A 24,891-nucleotide genomic window follows, 5' to 3' on the forward strand; every position below is an offset into this window, starting at 1 on the left:
CTCTGAGATGATCGTGGAAAAGAACAAGTGAATCCTCTTGGATTGCGCTGAGGTTCGGGCTTGGAATTTCTAGGAGGAAGTATAATTTGTATGCAATGAAAGTACATGTAATATGGGATCGAGTAAGATCGAGTAAGCTTCACCAGTGCGCGTGCGCGAATTTACGTCACGTCGGCAGCGAGAAGGCGTTCCCCAACACGAACCAATCAGGAACTGCCACGCCCACTTATATGATCTCCGAATTCCTGTGACAGGAATTAGCGTTACACTGGCTGGAAGTCAATCGCTAAAGGCGCTTCCTCAGCGCCAATCACCAGTGCGCGTGCGCGAATTTACGTCACGTCGGCAGCGAGAAGGCGTTCCCCAACACGAACCAATCAGGAACTGCCACGCCCACTTATATGATCTCCGAATTCCTGTGACAGAAATTAGCGTTACACTGGCTGGAAGACAATCGCTAAAGGCGCTTCCTCAGCGCCAATCACCAGTGCGCGTGCGCGAATTTACGTCACGTCGGCAGCGAGAAGGCGTTCCCCAACACGAACCAATCAGGAACTGCCACGCCCACTTATATGATCTCCGAATTCCTGTGACAGGAATTAGCGTTACACTGGCTGGAAGACAATCGCTAAAGGCGCTTCCTCAGCGCCAATAATATTAGTCGCTCTTCCTTGGAGCTTGAGGTTCAGCTGGTTCTGCTGCTCGAAAATGTCAGCAAGATAAGCAAGCTGTTCGTTCCACAATTCTTTGTCGTAATGCTGCAAGAGGTCATGTTTCCCTTGAAGATTCAAGAAATGTTTGACTTCCGCATGAAGTTCAAAGACGCGGTTCAGAACATTCCCTTTCGAAAGCCAGCATACAGCAGTATAGTACAGCAACGTTTCATGTTCCGCGTTCATGTCTTCGCACAGCTCCTTGAACATTCGGGTGTTGAGAGCTCCTGCCTTGATGTAGTTAACAATCTTGATTATGACTTCAAGAACTTTCTTCAATGAGAGTGGGAGAGTCTTACAAGCCAGGGCATAGCGATAAATCATACAGTGGGTTCCTTTCGCTTGTGGTGCCAGCATCTTCACTTTTGATTGGAATCCGGATTTGGAACCAAGCATGGCAGGAGCACCGCCAGTACAGACACCGCATGCATTCTCCCACTGAATTCCTCCCGCATTGAAGAACAACTTCATTTTTTCCATGACGTCGTTAGCTTTTGTCGTTGTTTCCAGGGCACTGTAGAACAAGAATTCTTCCTTGATATCATCTCCCTTGACATAGCGAATGAATGCCAGTAGCTGGGAGCAGGAACTAACATCGGTCGATTCAGCAAGTTGAAAAGAAAACAAGCCGAAAGGCGCCGCCTTAATCTCATTGATGATCTGTTGTTTCACATCTTCCGACATGTCACGGATACGATGCTGCACTGTGTTATTCGATAAAGACACCTGTTCAACTTTGCGAGCCTCTGCCTTGCCGAGAACCCATTCGACAATGAGGAGGGTACAAGGCTTAATGAGTGTCTCCCCAATCGAGTGGGGTTTTTTCTTCTTTGCAATTTCAAGAGAAACTTCATAAGAAGCCTGGACAGTTGCTACATTTTGTTGTTGAAAAGCTCCTCCCTCATCCAACTTCTGTCGCTTTAAATTTCTTTCATGCCGCTTGAAAAATTCGGGATCCTGCTTTGCATGTTGTGCGTGATTCGTCTCGAGGTGCAACTTCAACTTGGATGGACTCATGGATTCAGTACTCAAAACCTTGTGACACAGCACATATTGTGGTTTCTCTTGGCCAGAAACGGTAATGGACGTGAATCCAAGCTTCATGTATTCGTCAAGATACTTTCTTTTTTCACTCCCAGAAGCCATAACGTCAAATCTGCAATAGGAAAAAAAACAAACAATATCAGTCAAAACAATAAAAATAAAAAAAACCAATATTTAATTTTTAGTATGGTTCAAATTACCCCATGCCCCCCCCCCCCCCCGAGAAATACACCATGGCCCCAGGTTAGGAACCACGGCTTCAGAGGGTGTAATAACAGTCTGTTCCAAAACTGCTTTTATACAGACGGGGTTTGTAATCAAGTAATCAGCTGAGGTTGGGACACCTGTAGGAATTGTTTGCATGAACTTTGAAGGCTTAATTTACTTACATTGCTGCAGAACAGCTGTAAGTTGTTAACCCATTACTTGTTCGCTGAAGAAGGCCTTTTTTTTTTTTACAATATAACTGTGCAATTTACATTATTTTCCCGTTTTTGCTAACCTCAACTTTTTTTTAAACCTTGAGTAGTTTACTGCTTACCTTTGTACCATTTCAGATTATTCACTGGAATTGAATTGCTTAAATTTCAATAAAAACTGGAAAGATTGAGGTGTTCTAAAACTTTTGACCGGCAGTGTATTGTTACGTGGTCCCCTCGGTGAATACCTGGTCTCGGTGACCCCCGGACCGTGAGAGGAACTTCGCCAGAAAGCTGTATTATATATGCGCTTTCGCCACGCAATCCATATGAATTTCACCCAAGAGACAACTGATGTTCAAGGATATATTTCAATGGTAATGATACCATACAATTTCAACGATACAACCACGGAGATTTTCCCCGAGCAATCAACAATACACAACCATCAACAATTCCCAACCCACAATCAATTCCCTATGATTAAGATGGCCATCTTATATACGTGTGTCCCGGTGAGTACTCACGACCCCCTTTTGGTCTCGGTCCCGCACAATGTCTCTGGGCCCCTCCTGACCAAGATGATGGTCGGCGTCGCCGCACTCGGGCGGTTGAACGAACCCCGGGTGGACGTGTTTCCACCGGGCAGGTATCGTACCCGGCACCCCGGCTACAGCCCCTCGCGGCCACGCGAAGCGGGGACGGGAAAGCAAGCCAAAAGCCCCACGCCGCTTGCCAGGCGTGTTAGGCCCCAACGGGCGACCCGTACGCGTCTTTTTAGACGGGGTCGCGAACGGCGCCAAACGCTGGGTCGGTGCACGGCCACACGACAGTTTGACGTCCACCGGGCAGGTATCCGTCCCGGTAACTCCTCTCGCCAGACAGGCTCGGGAACGCCGCTTTTCCACACGGCTCAATCAATCCCACCTTTCGTCGGTGCGGGGCGAGGAAGAAGAATCCCCGTCCTTTTTTCCTCGTGTCTTTTTTCTTCCGTTTCCGGTCACTTCCGTTTCCGGCCACTTTTTCAGAAGGGCTCCTGACCCTCCAACCACAACAACTACACAACAACTTAATATACTACACACGGATAAGCAAAGACCTGAATGGTAATTCACATAAATATGTAACAGTATGTTTCCCTCTATTTACTCTTGTAGATGAATGGAACGGCTGGTGTTTCTGCAACTCCAAACTCTTCATGCCTCCGATCTCCAGTGTCCATCTATACAACACCACAAACACGCAGGGTGCTGTCTGTGCATCATCACTGTCTGTGCACGAGCAAACATTTAACTGCTGTCTGTGGGCGATCAACCTCCTTTCCCCTTCCCTTTTGTGTGCTTCCAACCCCTCTCTCCACTCTGTGCCCCCATATGTGCATGTAATCCTTGTCCCCACATCCACCCTTACCCCATGCTGTCATGATTTCTCATGTCTTTTTAATTTTCCACAGGCCCCTTTGACACCCAAATCTATGCGCCACCATCCTCGGCCTCCACTGGGTGACTATAATCCGCCGGGCTCGTTCCCAAGGTGTGCAGGCAAACGGCAGCTCGAGATTGGAAAGGTCAAGGGTACCGCCGATGCTGCTGATGGCTGTTCCCCATGGACCAATGCTGCACTGATCGTGGGAACTGAAAGCTATGCAGATTTCACTGTGAGTTTTTTTTTTCATAAGAATTTTGTTTGCAGATAGATGGAGCATTTAAATAATGGATTTTTAAAAAATCAAACCAAGGCAAAATTTAAACGACAGTTAAACTGATTTGAGATTTTATCTGGCGAGATCTTGCGGGGGAGGTCACGGTCTTTCGAAGCTGTCCCGATCTTCACGCACGCTCGAAGTTAAGTAATTGTTCACAATTGTATTTTTGGCGAAACTGCATTTATCTTACGTGTGTGCACCTATAGTGCCTCCCTTGGAAGATTATCGGTGTTAATCTTTCATACGTGTATATAATAGTCGAGTGTTTTGTGCCGCGTTATTTTGCGGCCATTTCTTGAAGCTTCCTACGTTGAGGCTTGTTTTCTCCCAGTGGTCGATTGTGGTCTTTCTACTCTCGTTCTCTCAGTTTTTTCCCCTGTCTTTTCACCCCATACTTCCTTGTTCAAAATCTCAACAAAAAAAAACAAAAACATTTCGTTCGTTCGTTCTTAGACCACGTGTTTCACCCCCATTTTCACACCATTCCCCAGATCTGTTTTGCCCTGTTCTTTTTTTGCTGACATCTTTTGCCCTGTTCACGTGACTCGTAGTTGTCCCTCTGGACTCCCTCTCCCCGTTGGTATTTTTGTGAATATTAGATTGTTCTTCACGGTTCTGTTTAAATATGTTTAAACTTTCCCCTGCAGTTTTATTCAGTGGTACATCACAACACGCTGTTTTTCTTCCTATTTAAAAGGCTTTTTTCAATTTCCTCTCCAACTCATTCCACTCCAAAAAAAAATTCAATCTCTTATAATTTTAAATCACCACATGCTCTAAATTCAAATTCATTCCACCCCTCCTCCATCGTTCTTAAATGGATCGCTATCTTGAAAATCACAATTAACCCAATTTGTTATAAACGTTTGTCTTTCATTAATCATCCACTTTCTAAACGCCACCCTTGCCCCTCCCCTCCAAATCTCCCCCCTTGGCCCTCCCCTCCTAAACTCCCCCTTGCCCCTCCCCTCCTAAACTCCGCCCTTGCCCCTCCCCTCCTAAACTCCGCCCTTGCCCCTCCCCTCCTAAACTCCCCCCCAACCCCTCCCCCTTCAAAACTCTCCCCCAACCCCTCCCCTTCAAAACTCTCCCCCAACCCCTCCCCTTCAAAACTCTCCCCCAACCCCTCCCCTTCAAATCTCCCCCCCCCCCCCCGACCATCCTTCTCCAATTCTCCCCCCTCCCACATCCTTCTCAAAGCTGCCTCCTCCCCACTTCATCTCCCTTCTATCTCATACCTCCACCTCCCCCAACCTTCTACTTTCCTCTGCCCCTCCTCAAACAACCCACACTGTGCCTCATCCCATCACCGTCAAAGCTTTCGTCCTCCTCATCCTTCCCTTTATTGTAACTTCTGTAATCTCTGACACACTATCAACTGCTCTCCCTACCTCCCCCTATCATCCTTCATCTGACCCGACCCCTCCCCTCCCCTCTCCTGCACCCGATGCTCCCCCTCTCTCCTCATTAACGGTATGGACCTCAAACATCCGGGGCCTTCGCTCAAACCTGATTGATCTCTCCATTGAGGTTGCTTCTGACAATCCAGACTTGATCTGCTTAACAGAAACTTTCCTCCTTCAAGATGTCTCTGATTCCTTAATATCTCTTCCTGGTTACTCCCTCCTCCGGTATGATAGACCTGAGCCTCGTCCTGGTATTGGGTTTGCTATCTTTATCAAAAACGCTCTTCCTCACTCTCTTGCACTGCCGACTCTCCACCCCACCCCAGGAGTACCTCTGGCTACGGCTTCTTCTCCGCTCCCACCTTTTGTTCATACGTGTTCTGTACCGTCCTCCAAACAGTGATGACTCCATTTACATGTCGCTGTCTGACCACGTGGACCAACTTCTATCAATTCATCCCAACTCTCTCTTCCTCATATGTGGCGACTTAAACTGCCATCATGCCAGCTGGCTGGGTGTGGGTTCCTCTCTCACCAGCCATGGCATCTCAGCAAAGGACTTCTGTGACTCATTGGGACTGACACAATCTGTCAATTTCCTGACCCGGATCTCAGTCAATGGAGTATCTCCTCTTCTGGACTTGGTTATGACAAACTTCCCTGCAAATGTCTGCTGCTCTTCTTCTGCTCCAATCGGTTCTTCTGATCATGTGCTTGTTAAAGTGGACATCTCTCTGGCCATTCTCAGAGAGCCTCCTCAGCGTCGATGAGTCTGGCATTTCACTCAGGCCGACTGGCACGGGCTGCAAGGAGCCATCACCTGGACTGTTCTACCATCTCTACTGCCTCTGACATCAATTCTTCCTAGGAATTCTTCCAAAGCAAACTGCTCTCTCTCATGCACAGATTTATCCCATCTCGTCTTCAGTTGTCTTACCCTTCCTCCCGTCCATGGTACACTGAATCTTGTGGTGAGGCAGTTGCCCTGAAACAACTTCCGTTTGCCTCTTGGAAAGCAAATCTAACTGAAGGCAATCTCAGGTCCTTCCAGCAAGCTCGGAACAAGTGTGTGTCTACCCTCGAGTGCCAGGAAGCACGATCTCTGCACACAAGAATGAACTCTCAAACCTGTCTCCTTCCTCCAAATCCTGGTGGCATCTGGTCAAATCTGTTTCTGGTGTTTGTTCCCCCTCCATCCCCTCCCTTACCTCAAACAGCTACAAGGCTGACTCCGCACATGAAAAAGCCGAATGCCTCAACTCTGTGTTTGCCTCAGAATCTTGTGTCCCAAACCCATCTCTCTCTGTTCCCACCTTACCCAGTCAAACCCAACTGCTCCTGGACTCTGTGTCCTTCTCTTTTTTTTTTTCTTTTTTTTTTTGTATACAAGATCGAGGCTCGTGAAAGAGCGAACATTAATCACACAGAAAGACAAACCGACACATAAAACATATAACATCGGGAGCGGTAGACAAGATGGGGAGAGAGGGGGAAGGACACAAACACAACATTTGAGAGCAGGGACCGAGAGACATGGAGACATGGAGACATGGAGACATGGAGATATGGAGACATCGAGAGATCTGAGAGAGGGCGAGGGCTTTGGGGGGGGGGGGCATGGGAAGGGGGCGGTGGGAGAGGTATAAAACATATGGGCACTGCCAGGACTTCCAGGAAAGAAGTTGGAATTTCAAACAAGGTGGATCTGGGGTGAATTAGCAGGGGTAGAAAAGATCAAGGTTTTGGATGGGGGAAGATAAGAGATGGTGGTGAACAGCTGTTTTAAAGACCTGGAGGGAGGAGTGGGATTGAAGGGAGTGAGGGAGTTTGTTCCAGAGGCGGGAGAAAAGAGGAATGAAAGAGTGAAGGTGAGCAGAGCCGAGATTTCGGCAGTTTAACCATCAGAGGGTTGCTGGCAGATCTTGTGCGACCTGTAGGAATATTTGGGGGACAGAGCACAGAGAGAGCTGGGGGTGCAAGGCCGGAGAGGAGTCGGTAGAAGACAGAAAGACCACCTACCTGCCTGGGGTGAGTGAGTGAAAGGCCCTCAGAGATAGCTTCATCGCGGGAGATTCCAATAATTCTGAAAGCTTTGGTTTCAACAGCGTGAAGCCGAGCTAGGTGTGAGGCAGGAGCACCGGCCCATAGGGGAGAACAGTATTCCATTGAGCTGCGGATGAAAGCCTTGTATGTGGTGAGGAGCTCAGGTGTGCCGAGGAAGGACTTCGCACGACGGAGGATGCCCAGTCGGCGACTGGCTTTGGAGGCCAGCTTGGAAATGTGGTTTTCCCAAGAAAGATCATGGCAGATAGTGAGACCCAAAAGCTTGAGCGACAGAACTTCATGGAGAGGATTGTTGAGAAAGTAAATGGGAGGGTTGTCCAGTCGATCTTTTCGGAGAGACATAGTAAGAGTGTGAGATTTGTCAGGATTGAAAGACATGTTCCACTTGTTTGACCAGTCTGTGATTTTGTCCAAGTCTTCAGAGAGTGAGGAGGCTGCAGACTGCCGATCTGAGGGAAGAGGAATGGAGCGGCAGAGAGTGGAGTCATCAGCAAAGAGATAGAGAGGATTTTCAAGAGAGTCAGAGAGATCATTGATGAAGACCAGAAAAAGCACGGGGCCCAGAACACTGCCTTGGGGAACTCCAGCCTGAACAGGAAGAGGAGATGAGAGAAACCCATTCAGGGCCACACGTTGACGACGACTAGAGAGGAAGTCCGCCAGCCATGCGTGGAGATTTCCATGGATACCAAAGGAGGAGAGTTTGGTGAGCAGAGCGGGGTGCCAGACCGTGTCGAAGGCACGTGATATGTCGAGGGAGACAGCTCTAATTTCCTGTTTGGCATTGAGGACCTCCATCCATTGTTGAGACAGCAGAAGCAGCATGTCCAGAGTAGAGTGACCTGGTCTGAAACCAAATTGATGATCAGAGATCAAGCCATTGGAGAAGAGGAAAGATTTCATATCCGAAGCAATGATGGATTCCATGACTTTGCTGATAATTGGGAGAAGGCTGATTGGTCTGTAGTTGCTAGGATCTGTTTTTGCACCTTTTTTGTGCAAAGCGGTGATGTTGGCTGATTTCCAAGCAGATGGCAGTTGACCTTGAGCAAAAGAGGGTGAAGAGAACAGAGAGAGGGTGAGATAGAGCAGCAGAGCAGGATTTTAGGACCCGTGGGCTGATGCCGTCGGGTCCAGTTGCAGAATCAGAGTCGGGGGTTGACCGAAACTTTTCCACCTTGTCAGGAGGAAAGGACACGGAGTCCAGGAGCAGCAGGGTACGACTGGGTATGGTGGGTACAGAGAGGGATGGGTTTGGGACACAAGATTTAGAGGCAAACACAGAGTTGAGGCATTCAGCTTTTTCACGTGCGGAGTCAGCTGTGTAGCCGTTTGAGGTAAGGGAGGGGATGGAGGGGGAACAAACACCAGAAACGGATTTGACCAGACGCCACCAGGATTTGGAAGAGGGAGACAGATAAGAGAGTTCGGTCTTGAGAACGGAGAGATATTGTTTCCTGGCTCTCCTGAGGGTGGACACACACTTGTTTCGGGCTTTGTGAAAGGAAATGAGATTTCCTTCCGTTGGATTTGCTTTCCAGGAGACGAAGGCAAGTTGTTTCTGGGCAACAGCCTCACCACAAGATTCCGTGTACCATGGACGGGAGGAAGGGTATGACAACTGAAGACGAGGTGGGATAAATCTGTGCATGAGAGAGAGCAATTTACTTTGGAAGAATTCCCAGGATGAGTTGATGTCAGAGGTGGTAGAGATGGGAGACCAGTCCAGATGATTGATGGCTGCTTGAAGACCGTGCCAGTTGGCCTGAGTGAAATGCCAGACTCGTCGACGCTGAGCAGGCTCCCTGAGGATGGTCAGAGAGATGTCCACTTTAACAAGGACATGATCAGATGATCCGATTGGAGCAGAAGAAGAGCAGCAGACATTTTCAGGGAAGTTGGTCATAACCAAGTCCAGAAGAGAAGATGTTCCGTTGACTGAGATCCGGGTCGGGAAATTGACAGATTGTGTCAGTCCCAGTGAGTCGCAGAAGTCCTTTGCTGAGGAGCCATGGCTGGTGAGAGAGGTACCCACACCCAGCCAACTGGCATGATGACAGTTGAAATCACCACATATGAGGAAGAGAGAGTTGGGATGAGTAGATAGAAGTTAGTCCATATTATCAGACAGCGAGATGTAGATGGAGTCATCACTGTTTGGTGGACGGTACAACACACATATGAACAAGAGGTGGGAGCGAAGGGGAAGCCGTTGCCAGAGGTATTACTGGGGGTGAGGTGGAGGGAGTGCAGTGCAGGGCGAGTGAGGAAGAGAGTTTTTGATAAAGATAGCAACCCCGCCTCCAGGACGAGGCTCAGGTCTATCATACCGGAGGAGGGAGTAGCCCGGGAGAGATACTAAGGAATCAGAGACATCGTAAAGGAGGAAAGTTTCTGTTAAGCAGATCACGTCTGGTTTGACAGAAGCAACCTGTATGGAGAGATCAGTTAAGTTTGAACGAAGGCCCCGGATGTTTGAGGTCCATACCGTTAATGAAGAGGAAGTGGGAGCATCAGATACAGAACAGGGGGGAGGAGGGGTAGGGTAAGATGTGGAAGAGGTGGAAGAGGTAGGGAGAGCTGTTGAAGGTGTGTCAGAGATTTCAGAATAGCTCGGAGAAAGGGAAGGATGCGGCGGACAAAAGGTTTGATGGTGATTGGGTGAGGCACAATGAGGTGTTATTTGAGGAGGGGGAAGAGCGAGGCAGAAGGTTGGGGGAGATGGAGGTGAGAGTTGGACGGGGGAAGAAGCGGGGAGGACGCTTTGAGGAGGGGGAGTGAGAGGGGGGAAATTGAGAAGCAATGAGGGTGGGGAGATTTGAAGGGGAGGGGTGAGGGGGGAGTTTGGGAGGGAAGGGACAAGGGGAGGGATTTGAAAGGGATGGGATATGGGGGAGATTTGGAGGAGAGGGGTGAGGCAGGAGTCTAGGAGGGGAGGGGCGAGGGGGCGTCTTGGCGGGGAGGGGTGAGGGGGTAGTTTAGGAGGGAGGGGGCAAGGGGGGAGATTTGAAAGGGATGGGTGATAGGGAAGATTTGGAGGGGAGGGGTGATGGGGAAGATTTGGAGGGGAGGGGTTATGGGGAAGATTTGGAGGGGAGGGGTGAGATTTGATTTTAGAAAGTGTACGATTTATGGGAAACGAACATTTATTGCAAAATGAGTTTCTTGTGACCTTCGAGTTAAAAATACGTTTAAGGACGCTGGATGGAGGATGGAGTGCAGGAGAGTTTAGGGAATGTAGAAAAAAGGCACTATAGGAGATGGATATTTTTTTTGGGATGAATTGATTTGGTGAGCAAGTCGAAAGCAGCCTTTTTAAGAAGAAGAAGAAAAAGGTGTTATAAAATATGACGGAATACATAACTTTAGGGGAAAGTGTAAACATTGAAGGTTAATAACAGTGAAAACTATCTGGGGAAATGGGGGAGAAACACGTGGTCGAAGAACGAATGAACGAATAAGAATGAATAAACGAATGAGAACAGAGAAGGATTTTTTTTTTTTTTTTTTGGGAGTTGAGATTTACACAAGGAGTAGGCTATGGGTGAAAAGACTGGGATTACAGAGAACGAAAGTTATTGGATCACAAACGACGGACCGCTGAGAGAAAAACAAAGCCTCAAGGTTGTACAGTGTACACTGTACAAGGCCTCAAGACACGACACGAATTAACACGATTTTCAATACAGGTATAATACAGGTTTCAATACAATACAATACAGGTTTCAATACACTCTGCTGACAATGTTGAGAAGTTTTTGTCAAACCCCGACTTTCTGCAACTGGACCAGACGGCATCAGCCCACGGGTCCTAAAATCCTGCTCTGCCGCTCTATCTCACCCTCTGTTCTTTTCGCCCTCTGTTTTGCTCAAAGTCATCTCCCAGCATCTTGGAAATCAGCAAACATTACCGCTTTACACAAAAAAGGTGCAAAAACAGATCCTTGCAACTACAGACCAATCAGCCTGCTTCCAATTATCAGCAAAGTCATGGAATCCATCATTGCTTCGGATATCATAGCCTTCCTCTTCTCCAATGGCTTGATCTCTGATCATCAATTTGGATTCAGACCACGTCATTCTACTCTGGACATGTTGCTTCTGCTGTCTCAACAATGAATGGAGGTCCTCAATGCCAAACAGGAAATCAGAGCTGTCTCCCTTGACATATCCCGTGCCTTCGATACGGTCTGGCACCCAGCTCTGCTTAGCAAACTCTCCTCCTATGGTATCCATGGAAATCTCCACTCATGGCTTGCGGACTTCCTCTCTGGTCGTAGTCAATGTGTGGCCCTGAATGGATTTCTCTCATCGCCCCTTCCTGTTCTGGCTGGAGTTCCCCAAGGTAGTGTTCTGGGCCCTGTGCTTTTTCTGGTCTTCAACAATGATCTCTCTGACTCTCTGGAAAATCCTCTCTATCTCTTTGCTGATGACTCCACTCTCTGCCACTCCATTCCTCATCCCTCATATCGGCAGTCTGCAGCCTCCTCACTCTCTGCAGACCTGGACACGATCAGACTGGTCAAACAAGTGGAACATGTCTTTCAATCCTGACAAATCTCACACACTTACTATGTCTCTCCGAAAAGGCCGACTGGAAAACCCTCCCATCTACTTTCTCAACAATCCTCTCCAAGAAGTTCTGTCGCTCAAGCTTTTGGGTCTCACTATCTGCCATGATCTTTCTTGGGAAAACCACATTTCCAAGCTGGCCTCCAAAGTCAGTCACCGACTGGGCATCCTCCATCGTGCGAAGTCCTTCCTTGGCACACCTGGGCTCCTCACCACATAGAAGGCTTTCATCCGCAGCTCAATGGAATACTGTTCCCCCCTCTGTGCCGGTGCTCCTGCCTCACACCTAGCTTGGCTTCACGCTGTTGAAACCAAAGCTTTCAGAATCATTGGAATCTCCTGCGATGAAGCTAACTCCGAGGGCCTTTCAATCACTCACCGCAGTCAGGTTGGTGGTCTTTGTTTTCCACCGACTCTCTCCAGCCTTGCTCCCCCAGCTCTCTGTGCTCTCTCCCCCAAATATTCCTGCAGGTCACACAAGAACTGCCAGCAACCCTCTTATGGTTAAACTGCCAAAATCTAGGCTCTCCGCTCACCTTCACTCTTTCATTCCCCTTTTCTCCCACCTCTGGAACAAACTCCCCCACTCCCTTCAATCCCACCCCTCCCTCCAGGTCTTTAAAACAGCTGTTCACCACCATCTCTTATCTTCCCCCATCCAAAACCTTGATCTTTTCTACCCCCGCTAATTCACCCCAGATACACTTTTTCGAAATTCCAACTTCTTTCCTGGAAGTCCTTGCAGTGTTCATATGTTTTGTACCTCTCCCACCTCCCCCCAAGCCCTCTCCCTCCCACAGTTCTCTCGATGTCCCTGCTCTCAAATGTTGTGTTTGTGTCCTTCCCCCTCTCCCCCATCTTGTCTACCGCTCCCCTTATTTTGTGTTTTTTGTGTCGGTTTGACTTTTTGTGCGATTAATGTTGGCTCTTTCACGAGCCTCGATCTTGTATACAAAAAAAACAACTGCCAAGATCAAGCTTCCAGACACAACTGAAGGCAAAATCAAAACAATGCAAACATCAGGTGATTGGTTTAGAGCCATCGAGCAGAAGGGGGAGGAAAACAAATAAAAGTAGATTGCTTGTAAATATGCAGAATGGAAAATGGGTTTTATTCACATATTTCTCCATCGCATACAATTCATCGATTTGTTACAATTAGTCTAGGACCTGGCTTAGATATGTATGCACATAATTTAGGAGAGGATAACTCAACTGTTATAGGCCCAAGGTTATAGTTATGACCCCAAGGAACAACTTGGGATGTGTGCCAAAACGGTTATCAGTGTGGGCATCAGATAACCAAGTGTTATCAGATAACCAACAGTGTTGCCATTTTCAGTTTTGACATGCGTATCCATGTACCCATAAAAATAAAGAAATGTTTTTGGATCACAAACATTCCCGTGAGTTACCCGAATCCATCATAGTTGAAAAAAAAAAAAAACAACCTTTAGAGGCCATATTTCCCCGCAAAGCGGGGGTTGACCTTTTTCGGGCACCGTGGTTGTTGTTTTTTGTTGGTCCCCTTTTTTGAAGCAATGTTTTACGGCCGGATGCCCTTCCTGCCGCCAACCCTTTTTTGTCGCCTTTTACGACAAACATGGAATTACCAGTGAACTGGTACTCAATTAGCCGACCTCGGAAGGATGACAGGCTGAGTCGACCCCCCCCCCCCCCTGGCGTTAATTCAGCGATCGACCGGGATTCGAACCCAGGATCCTAGGATCCTAAGCTGGCACCCTAGCCGCTAAATTGTAATACCCTCTGCCACCATCACCAGGTGGCGCTACACGGAACACATTTACATGATGAATTTATGCCCCTCTCCTGGTCCCCCACATTGCAAACCATAGTTGGATTTATTGAAATCCGTTGATCCGTTCTCAAGTTATAACACAACAAACAAAGAGACAGACAGACAGACAGACAGTCATGGCTCCTTTTATAATACAGATTACGCATGTTTGGTAACATTCCCAATTGCCGTTGAATCCAATTGCTGAAACACGACAAGTCCATTGAACTGATCAATAATATTATTGAAAGCTAGTAACCAAATGAACAATGGGTCATCAGTACTGTACTACTATTGCTGTTACGTCTCCATTTGTTCATAACCTCTCAGGGTTGGCTGGGGAATGGTTTTTTTTTTTTTTTGGCCCAGGTCTTTCACGAACCGGATGGCCAGGCCTGGCGCTCAACTGACGATGATGGGAATTTGTAATTTTTCTTCAGGATGTTGGCGATAACCAACTTGTCTTCTCTACGTGAGACGTTGTGTATTTAACGCCCCCATTATTGCCATGCTGATCCTCCGACTTACCGTCCCTCCGATGTTCGGCATGGACACATTTATGCTTCGCCCTGCATGGGAAACAACTTTCCATATGCAGATTCGCCACGATCCCACGATCGATGTTTCTATACGTGAACGTACCCGTTTGTTTGCGAACGGGTACGTTTTTCATGGAAGTTTTTCACGAACTTGCTGTCCATGTCTGACGTGCGATTGAAGGTGCTACAGGAATGTGGAATTTATTGTTTTCATGCTTTAGCATTCGCCGTATCTGCATTTCCTGTTTGCTTCTGGCCTCCAACCCGTGCGTAGCACGGGGATCTCCCTAGTACTTGTAATGCGCTCAAATCTGACGAGGAATATTAGGTGCAGGAGTTGCCAATTTGGCCTATCATGCATGTGCCGTATCCACAGGCCATTCACTTGATCCATCGGTTTACTCGTGTGTGAGCCATGTCGTGTTGCTCCCCATCCTGACCATTATTTTTATTACCCCCAATTAACCCTTACTATACCAACCCTCTTACTTGCTGGATTGTTTTTCCTCCACTCTTCTCACTCGTTTTCCTGTCCATTCGTTCTCTTGCTGGTTGTGCCCAATTGTTGCCACATTTACCAAAACGTCAGTTCAACCCTGCTTTTCCATGAGTCTCTCTCTTTTGTAGAGAATTTTTTCCCTGTCCACCATTGACTTTAGTCTAAACTAATATGTGCATTATTTTGCCTAATTACCATTCCCATATCACTCACTCACGGGACACAGATCGGGGGGCTTCTACACTGGACACTCGAATCCCAAATATCGGAAGCTGTTCCCATGTCATTCTGCTTTCTACCCTCCCGCCTCCTTTTTCCCCACCAGAGAGCTTTGAACAACAAACCATGTGGCAGAGAAAACGTGTTGAATTCGACCAGGGATAAAATCTAGAACTGCACGAGTACTCCATTGACGACCCCGAAGTGTCGGCCCATGGTGCACGTTACCGGTAAAAAGAAAACCCACTCTTGGTTTATCCAGTGTAAACTTTATCAACTCCGATGTATTTAACCTCGGATTCTAAACTGCTATCGCAAGGAGTCCTTCGTCCAGGTTCGTCACTGAACTCTTTTGCTGAAACCTGTTTTTGGGGGGGGCGGGGGGGGAGTGGGAGGGGTGGGAGAGTGCAGGTGACACGAGCTGAGCTTTGTGCTATTGATATGGAAGATGATTAATTTTATTCGTTTTTTTCTCCGTGTTTAAAATAAAAGTTTGTTGAAAGTGTTAGAATTGTTGATGTGATCTTTCATACAAGTTCGATTCCTGTCGCTTTCTCTGCCAGAGTTAATCGGACTTTGTTTTGTCCGAATTTCATGACTGTCTTCAAAAGTTTGTAATATTTTGAAGGTAAACATTTGCCTTGTTTGGGGCTTTTTGCCCCCTTCTGACTTATATTATTATTGTTGCGATGTCAGTCCCTTCTTTGACCTTTGAGCCATGTGCAAATCCCACTTTCTAATGCTGTATTTCTGTTCCTCTTTTGCTTCCAGATCGTTTGTGATATTGTTTGAGAGTTTTATCCGTTATTATTAAACTTTGGACAAATGCTCCTCGTTTTTTAAATGTGGCGTACCTTTGGCAGAGTTTAAACATTTTAAATGCCATTGTTTCTAGTACGTAATATTTCTGCTTTACCAAAACTGGCAAACAGCCCATGCTGATAACTTACCTATCCATTACTCTTCTATCTTGTAATAAAGATTTGTTGGTCTCTGAGCCATGTCTGAACTTTGAACTTCATCTCACAGTGCTGTTGCTTTCTCTGCGCCGCCCTCTGTCACTGGTTGTTTCTCCGTCGCCTCTGGCCTGATGTTGCGTCAGAGGAATGCAGTGTTACGGAACCAGGGGATGAAGCATTTTAATATTATCTCTGCGACCGAAGGTGGATGGAGGTTGTTTTCACCCCTATTTGTTTCTGTGAGCAGGATGTCTCAAAGTTGGATGGATTCGGATGTAACTTTGTGGACAGGTTGGGTTGGGACAAGGACGAAGAGTAGGCGAGTTATTGCCGACACCATGAACAAATGTCTATCCAAATCACTTTCAGTCGAACGTCAGGCCTGGGCCAAAACATTATCGGGGAAAAGCTCACCCCGACCATCCGCACCCCCCTTCATTGTCGGTCGGTAATCATGGCCCATCCGGCTTGTTCACTCATTTACAGCGTGTATAGCAGGGCCTGCACATCAACATGGTGCTGATTGTAGGGATGGGGAGAGTCTGGGGACAGCCTTTCCAGGAATCCTTTGTATAAACATCAGGGAATCCTGGGAAAACTGGACCCTAGCCAATCCCAGCCGCTAGGGCTAGACCAATGAGGTAGGAGCTGATGGAAATGGGGGCCTTGGTAAACATAGGGACCACTTGGCCTGAAGTATTACTGCCTACTAGGGTCACAGTGCTTCATCTCAGACTTGGACTCACCAGAGATGCAGCACTGCTCCCCTGGCAACCAGCTTCTCACAGACACCATGAGCAGAGCCTCGGTTTTTTTTTTTTGTATACAAGATCGAGGCTCGTGAAAGAGCGAACATTAATCACACAGAAAGACAAACCGACACATAAAACATATAACATCGGGAGTGGTAGACAAGATGGGGAGAGAGGGGGAAGCACACAAACACAACATTTGAGAGCAGGGACATCGAGAGATCTGTGGGAGGGAGAGGGCTTTGGGGGGGGGGCATGGGAAGGGGGGGGTGGGAGAGGTATAAAACATATGGACACTGCCAGGACTTCCAGGAAAGAAATTGGAATTTCAAACAAGGTGGATCTGGGGTGAATTAGTGGGGGTACAAAAGATCAAGGTTTTGGATGGGGAAAGATAAGAGATGGTGGTGAACAGCTGTTTTAAAGACCTGGAGGGAGGAGTGGGATTGAAGGGAGTGTGGGAGTTTGTTCCAGGGCGGGAGAAAAGAGGAGTGAAGGTGAGCAGAGAGCCTAGATTTTGGCAGTTTAACCATCAGAGGGTTGCTGGCAGATCTTGTGCGACCTGTCGGAATATTTGGGGGGACAAAGCACAGAGAGAGCTGGGGGTGCAAGGCCGGAGAGGAGTCGGTAGAAGACAGAAAGACCACCTACCTGCCTGCGGTGAGTGAGTGTTTATTACCCATTGTAGTTATCACATGTCAACATTCCATGAGTTGGTGGCATTTGGCAGATCATAGTGAGGTGAAAGAGCTTCATGTAAAAAATAAATATATTATAACAGGGGAAAGGCAAGGAGTGTCTGTTGCGGACTGATCTGGAGAAGCAACATAGAGCACCTTGACGTGGTGGTGCTGAGAACGGTCCAGTGCGGTGCTGCCTGCTGATGTACCGATGAGTGGTTCTTCCTCGTGGGAAGTAAATAATTTAATTTCTCGCCGTTTCAGTAATTATGATAATAGAATGTGGGAGATGCAAACGGGTATCTTTGGAAAGCTGGGGTGAAACACAGGCCAGGAGCAATGGAAAGCATTTACTGCACTAATGACCACAGTTTGAGTGGTGTAATTATGGCGTCTTCACGTGATGTGGTTTCCGCTTCACATGGGCCGTGGGAGGCAAGGAATGCAGAAAAAGGTTCAAGTTCGTACGGCGGTCGAAGTCGACCTGCAGGATTCTAACCCGAGAGCAACAACGTGCACAACTCGGTCCTTGGGAGTTTTTATTGTAACCGCAGTTTGCTCGCGTTTTATTTTGTTTACACCAAGCGCACGAATTCCACCGAGTTGGGAGTTTTGAATGGAGTTGTGACGTCACAGCGCGCGCTTTCCCACCCAGACGCAGAGCTCGTTTGTTATGATTTTGCCAAATACGGTTGTCCCGCGTGCGTCGGCCCGTACAAGGCCAGGGACGCGTCGTGTGAGGGTCTCTCACCAAATACGGTCCGGTTTTCGAGACGCGACTCATTTCCATTGGAAACTTTTCTCGCAAACAACTTTTTGAAAGTTGTTGATTCCCGATGTGGATGCGCTGAACTCCAGCCTTCCAATCGTTTCCCGACGATAGAGTTGCCAATGTTGTGCTGATGAACATCGCGATCGTTGGAAGCTTCACTGCTTCACTCGTATCTCGCACTCTCATCTGGAGTGAGTTCGTCCTCCAGGTTTTCTTCAGAAAGTGTTATTTACATCCCCGTAGTTCACTTCGACACCTTGTTTACTAATTTTATAATTCGGATCGGTTCTCTTTCGAGAGAACAGGTTTAACTGCGAATTAAACAGCGTTCTGCCTATACACCGCCTATCCGCTTTGCAGGTCGAAATAATCTCGTCGGTCACGTGGAATGAACTATGGGACATGCACAGAAAGTTAAAAGAACAGGTATTCCGCTACAGGTATGAATGTTAGTTCAAACTATGATTAATTATTGTAAAGATATTTTATCCACGAATTACGGTTAGGATGAGGGTTATGGTGAGTATTAGATTTGGTTTTGCAACTACCCCCACTATGTTGTACTCTAACCTAGGGTGGTGACCCCCAACCGGACCCTGAGCTGGGCCTGTCAAGGGTTGGTCTACGTAAGGTAAGACCAGCAGATGAAAGACCGTGTAAAATGTCCTTTAATCCTGGCAACTCTTACGGTCTTACTCTGTCACTCCGGATCATCAAACTATTGTCTGTTTGCAATAATCTATCTGTCCCACCTGTCTATTTGCATCGTCAGCCACTGGAAGAGGTTCATTGAGTATGTTGAAACATCTAGGTCTCACCACGAGCCATGACCTCATATCATCTGGGGCTGACCAAATAGTAAAGATGGCCTCCAAAGATTGGACATCCTCTGTTCTTGATATTTCCTTGAAAGATCTGAATTGCTCACAGTCTGCCAAGCCTTTGTCCATAGAGCAATGGAGTACTGCTCTCCCCTATGGGCTGGTGCTCCAGCATCACATGTTTACCTCTGCAACTGCTTCTCAATTGAAACTGCCTTCTGGAGGGGCTTCTCACAAGTGGTGTACCACTATCTTACTCCCCCCACCCCCCACTCCTAACCATGATCTTTTCTATCCCCTTTAACACCACCTAACCCAACCCTTTCTTGCAGTTCACTGTTTTGTACACTAATTGGTGGTTTTTTTTCCATGTTGGTTCATTCCCTTGTCTGATGTGTCCAACTACTGCCACAATGTCAGTGCATTACCTTTTAATCCCCTGTCACCTCTCTTCTGCGAGCCTAGATTCTGTATCAAAAACAAACAAACCGATTGATCATCAGGACTTCATATCCTACGCCAGCTGCCCTACTCGTGGAGGTGCAACCATGGTAAAGGTACAAAGTGGACCCCCACCCCCCATGGTACGTTTTGCTCCTCGTCTTCTTGCACGTGGACCTCTCGTAAGATTTTAATTCTTGTGCATGGACCACCTGTCACATCTCTGTGGACCACATGACCACAGTATTATAATATGCTATTTGTACTGCATGGATCTCCATGGTAAGATTTCCTCTTTGTATATTTCTCTCACACATCCATGGTAGTGTGTACTCCTGGTACTCGTGGCTCCACAGTAAGATGTGCCCCTCTCGTTCGACTCTCGTGCATCAGTCCTCGATAGAGGACCTCTCGCGTCTTGGAATGCATGGATCCAAAGCTTTGAATGCAGCCCCATTGGGGTTATCCCGAACCCATGATGAGGATAATTATTGTCTTTTCAGACAAACCCTGCGGTGTCCTGGTGGATGAACCAGACTTTTCCTATCTTGTTTTATTCCATTAACTGGACGTTGGGCGTGTCCCCGATTATTCGGTTTGCTTTCTATGCTTTGTCTCTGCTTTGTTTGGCCCAAAGTAGCTGTTCTACGCTTTGTTTGGCCCCAAGTGGCCAGTCTAAACCTTGTTCAGCCAAAAGTGGCTGTTCTACGCTTTATTTGGCCCAAAGTGGCCGTTCTACGCTTTGTTCGGCCCAAAGTGGCCATTCTACGCTTTATTTGGCCCAAAGTGGCTGTTCTATGCTTCAGCCCAAAGTGGCCGTTCTTCGCTTTGTTCAGCCCAAAGTGGCCGTTCTTCGCTTTGTTCAGCCCAAAGTGGCCGTTCTATGCTTTGTTCAGCCCAAAGTGTCTGTTCTACGCTTTATTTGGCCCAACGTGGCCGTTCTACGCTTTGTTCGGCCCAAAGTGGCTGTTCTACGCTTTAGCCCAAAGTGGCCGTTCTACACTTTGTTCAGCCCAAAGTGGCCATTCTACGCTTTGTTCGGCCCAAAGTGGCCGTTCTACGCTTTATTTGGCCCAAAGTGGCCGTTCTGTGCTTTGGCCAAAAGTGGCTGTTCTATGCTTCAGCCCAAAGTGGCTGTTCTACGCTTTGTTCGGCCCAAAGTGGCTGTTCTACGCTTTAGCCCAAAGTGGCCGTTCTACGCTTTGTTTGGCCCAAAGTGGCCGTTCTACGCTTTGTTCGGCCCAAAGTGGCCGTTCTACGCTTTATTTGGCCCAAAGTGGCCGTTCTGTGCTTTGGCCAAAAGTGGCTGTTCTATGCTTCAGCCCAAAGTGGCCGTTCCACGCTTTGTTCAGCCCAAAGTGGCCGTTCTGTGCTTTGGCCCAAAGTGGCCGTTCTGTGCTTTGGCCAAAAGTGGCTGTTCTATGCTTCAGCCCAAAGTGGCCGTTCTGTGCTTTGGCCCAAAGTGGCCGTTCTGTGCTTTGGCCAAAAGTGGCTGTTCTATGCTTCAGCCCAAAGTGGCCGTTCCACGCTTTGTTCAGCCCAAAGTGGCCGTTCTGTGCTTTGGCCCAAAGTGGCCGTTCTGTGCTTTGGCCCAAAGTGGCCGTTCTGTGCTTTGGCCCAAAGTGGCCGTTCTGTGCTTTGGCCAAAAGTGGCCGTTCTACGCTTTGTTCAACCCAAAGTGGCCGTTCTATGCTTTGTTCGGTTCACTTTTTTGCTCTATCCATATATCACGACACCCCTCTATCACCCATGTGCTTATTACTAATTTATTTAATATCTTGACTATGGGGAAAACTTTTTATGTGTTACAACTCATAAAGATCTCTTTAACGCCTGGATGTAAGGGGATATGCATAGCTTTAGTGTTGCAGCCGCTGAATTGTTCTCTTGGCATCGCTTGGTTATTAATACAGTAAAATACAACACCAGGGTCTGTCAGAACAATCTATCTATAATTCCAGTAATCTCTGTATGTCTGTATGTCTGTGACCGCTGTTTCTCGACAACCACGGGTCCGATATACTTTAAACTTGCCAGGTATATTGCTGGGGACCCGAGGATGTGCCTTTTCAAGGTTTCATATTAATCGGACAAGTAGTTACCGAGCTATGTCCAAAAAACGATTCAACCAATCAGAGAGCAGCGAGTTATCACGTGTGCCGAACGTGGCGAACAGACTCTGCCTCGGACGGCACATTTGAGAGCGTATTCATTTATTTCACGTTGGCAAACTATGTTGCCGCTATGTTGGCGTTAAACTATGTTTTAAAACTAATTAAAACTAATTTGCGATTCTTTCGCTTTCCTGCGCGTTTGTGCACGCTATGGCGATTTCTTTACCAAACTCCGCAAGCCGTTCGCTTTGGACCAAACCATTTCATGTAAATAGAGGGGGGGGGGATTGTCACCGTACTCGCAAGCGTTCGCTTTGGACCAAACCATTTCATGTAAATAGAGGGGGGGGGATATAATTTTAGATATATATATAGTACGGGCATGCCCTAGTCTATCTATAATTCCAGTAATCTCTGTGTGTCTGTGTGTCTGTGACCGCTGTTTCTCGACAACCACGGGTCCGATATACTTGAAACTTGCCAGATATATTGCTGGGGACCTGAGGATGTGCCTTTTCAAGGTTTCATATTAATCGGAGAAGTAGTTACCGAGCTATGTCCAAAAAACGATTCAACCAATCAGAGAGCAGCGAGCTATCACGTGTGCCGAACGTGGCGAACAGACTCTGCCTCGGACGGCACATTTGAGAGCGTATTCATTTATTTCACGTTGGCAAACTATGTTGGCGTTAAACTATGTTTTAAAACTAATTAAAACTAATTTGCGATTCATCGTAACTGCGATATGCGACCTTCCGGACAGTCAAATGAGGACGTCACTTCCGGACTTACGGATAGTCATAGTGACGACGTACTGATGCTGAACGTGGCGAGCAGACGCTGCCTCGGACGGCACATTTGAGAGCGTATTCATTTATTTGACGTTGCAATCTGTGTTGATTGTTGTAAGGTACGATCGATTGTAGTACACGTTTATAATAACTCTGCCGATACAGGCCCGATTAACTGCAGCGCCATCCGAGCTGCGGCGTCGGGACGATACATTCATTGGACGGTCACATCACGCACTTACGGGCACGCCCATGGGCCCATGGGCACGCCCATGCATGCATGGGCGAAGACATTTTTTTTTTTTTTTTTGGCAAGGAACGGGCACCCACGTACGGGCACGTCCTAGTGATTCTAATATTAAATAATATTACTATTGAAGTTCATTTTATTTGAGTTTTAAGTTTTTAGAGCGTGGTTTGAGAGTTGGAATAATCCACAGTCTCTTGACCATGCTCCATATTGTTTCTCATGAGACTGCTCGGTCACCTGGTAGATCTTTTGGATCTTTGAGACCGAAGCTCCATGCTTTGTGGCCCTCTTCTAGGCTTGGTGTGTTGACGGTGCAAGAGACTTCAAATCCAAATGTGGATAATCTTTGACTTTTCTCCTGTAGTGTCCAAGAGTGGGAAAAAAAAATCAACTTCTGCCTCGAGATGATAGACCGAGCAAGTCTTGGTCTGAATGACCATTTGGACCCGAGCCTATTCCCCACCACTATTGAAGAATACAAAGCGATTTGGTGCTTCGGAAGAGGTTAGACTCAAACCCCCAAACACTTTCAGCACCTTTCCTTAAAAGGTGAATTGCACAATGAACTTTGTGTTTGAGAAGATTTTGGGTTTCATCAAACCAACAGTCATGACAGGGTGGCGCACAGGTGGCGCACTTACCTTTGAGCTGTCTATTCTTGGTTTGATTCACGGCCCCGACTATAAACTGTTGGGTTGGCGTTATGCAGGTAAGGAGTTGCACCACAAAGTGCTCCGTCCTTCGGATGGACCTCGAGCGGGTGTCCCGCCTGCTGGCATCAGCTGGTGGACCTCGAAGATCCCACCATGACTTTCGCGAAGAGTCGACGAGTCATCCCTGGGACCCTGAACAAATTACAAGGGGGCACTGCATCAGTCAGCATTACATAGTCCCTCCTTGGAAATAATGCAACTTGTGGGCCGGACCCGTAACCAACCCAAGATGCATCCGATCCGATAACCTCCAACTTTGTAACGATGCCAGTCGCACAGAGGTCATAGCACAATCATAATTGTGATGTTTAACCATAATCGGACGCTGGAGTTGCTCTGCTGCCCTACATGTTAGCAAATGGGAAAAGGGGAAAGTTTTCAACAACAAGAGTTACTGTCGCACGTTCTGGAGATGTAAGTTCAGAGCCGTTGCCGCCTAAGTAAGTCCGTCCAAGAGGAATTCGCATCACTCGTGTTCACTTTAATATTTTTTTTCAGAAAGAATGGGGTTTCCAGCTGCTTTTTGTGCCTGTAGGTTTGCACAGATTGGGGAAAACAGGGAATGCTTTCAACTCGTTATCCCATAATTGTGTGAGCAGTGCAGTTCAAAATCCAAGAACAAATGAAGGAAACATGAAATAATGAAAAGGTTACAACAAGCATTGATCATGGAAATAAGCCTCGTTTTGATCTCTTACCTGATGATGAGGTTGAAGTAGAGGAGGGTGAGGAGGTATTCCACAGCCACACTTTGACAATGCAGTTCAAAGCCCGAGCTCTGCCTCCGCCTCCGATTCGAATCTGCTTTTCAAAAGCGTGTAAGCTCCGCCTACAAGGGGCGTGGCCAGTCCAGGAGTGGCCTCGTGTCCTCCTCCACTCATTTATTTATTATTATTTATGTCCATGTTCCCATTCTCAGTTAACTCCTTGTTGGGATACCTTCGGTTTTGAATCACGAGACGAAGTTCATGGTCTTCCCACCTTTGTTGCATCATACTCGAGCATTGTGAGTGTGCATTGTCTAAACTCTAAACAATACACCTTCTCTTGATGGTCAAAAACGTAAAATGCTGAAACCATTTGTGGCTTCAATAGCAAGTGCTTTTGAAGGTCAGAGCAACTGACTGTCCTGGGATTGAGAGCGAGTCGGTATCTGTAGTTGTGGAATACCTCTGATAGCTGGAAATATTTGTGTTATGCTTCTTGAACCCACGGGCTGGTTGTTACACCTGTGTGTATCTCCATTCAAAAGGAATATCTCTGATACTGTAGCGGTTGCAGCTGAGCATACACAATCGCCTTACACCTGCCAAAGACGCAACCATGGAGCGATCACTGTACCGGGCTCGCCCAGGCCGCCTGGGCATGCCCAGACTCGCCTTTCCCGGGCATGCCCGGACTTGCCTTTCCCGAGCTCGCCCAGGCCGCCCGGGCATGTCCAGACTCGCCTTTCCCGGGCTCGCCCAGGCCGCCCGGGCACGCCCAGTCTCGCCTTTCCCGGGCAAACGCTCCGGCATGACGTGTTTGAGTGCATATATATATTGCTGCCCGATAAACGGGCTTTTCAGAGTACCCGAGTTTTGGTTTTGCTCAATAAAGAAACTCGGACGAATTCCCGTC

General features: G+C 47.5%; 2 protein-coding genes across 3 annotated transcripts in view; one reads left to right on the forward strand and one right to left on the reverse strand.

Moving 5' to 3' along the window:
- Positions 1-15,975, forward strand: part of LOC137439522 (protein regulator of cytokinesis 1) — a 59,603-nt gene extending 43,628 nt beyond the window's left edge. For both annotated transcript variants that reach the window (XM_068135352.2, XM_078768066.1), the window contains 3 exons: positions 3,334-3,423; positions 3,630-3,833; positions 15,085-15,975. In XM_068135352.2, the coding sequence (XP_067991453.2) occupies positions 3,334-3,423; positions 3,630-3,833; positions 15,085-15,150 (360 nt within the window). In that variant the 3' untranslated portion in view covers positions 15,151-15,975. The remainder of the gene's footprint in view (positions 1-3,333; positions 3,424-3,629; positions 3,834-15,084) is intronic.
- On the reverse strand, positions 545-24,039 carry LOC137439524 (protein FAM200C-like). Its single transcript, XM_068135355.2, has 2 exons — positions 23,970-24,039; positions 545-1,869 (listed from the first exon to the last, which is right to left on the reverse strand). The coding sequence occupies exon 2, from the start codon at positions 1,857-1,859 to the stop codon at positions 606-608; it is 1,254 nt and encodes a 417-aa protein (XP_067991456.1). The 5' UTR covers positions 1,860-1,869; positions 23,970-24,039; the 3' UTR covers positions 545-605.
- Positions 24,040-24,891: the final 852 nt, after the last annotated feature.

Source organism: Myxine glutinosa, chromosome 14, assembly GCF_964187855.1.
Source record: "Myxine glutinosa chromosome 14, kmMyxGlut1.1, whole genome shotgun sequence".
Taxonomy (NCBI): domain Eukaryota; kingdom Metazoa; phylum Chordata; class Myxini; order Myxiniformes; family Myxinidae; genus Myxine; species Myxine glutinosa.

Coding starts and splice junctions, on each gene's coding strand:
- LOC137439524 (XM_068135355.2), bottom strand. CDS start 1,859: ATGGCTTCTGGGAGTGAAAAAAGAAAGTATCTTGACGAATACATGAAG.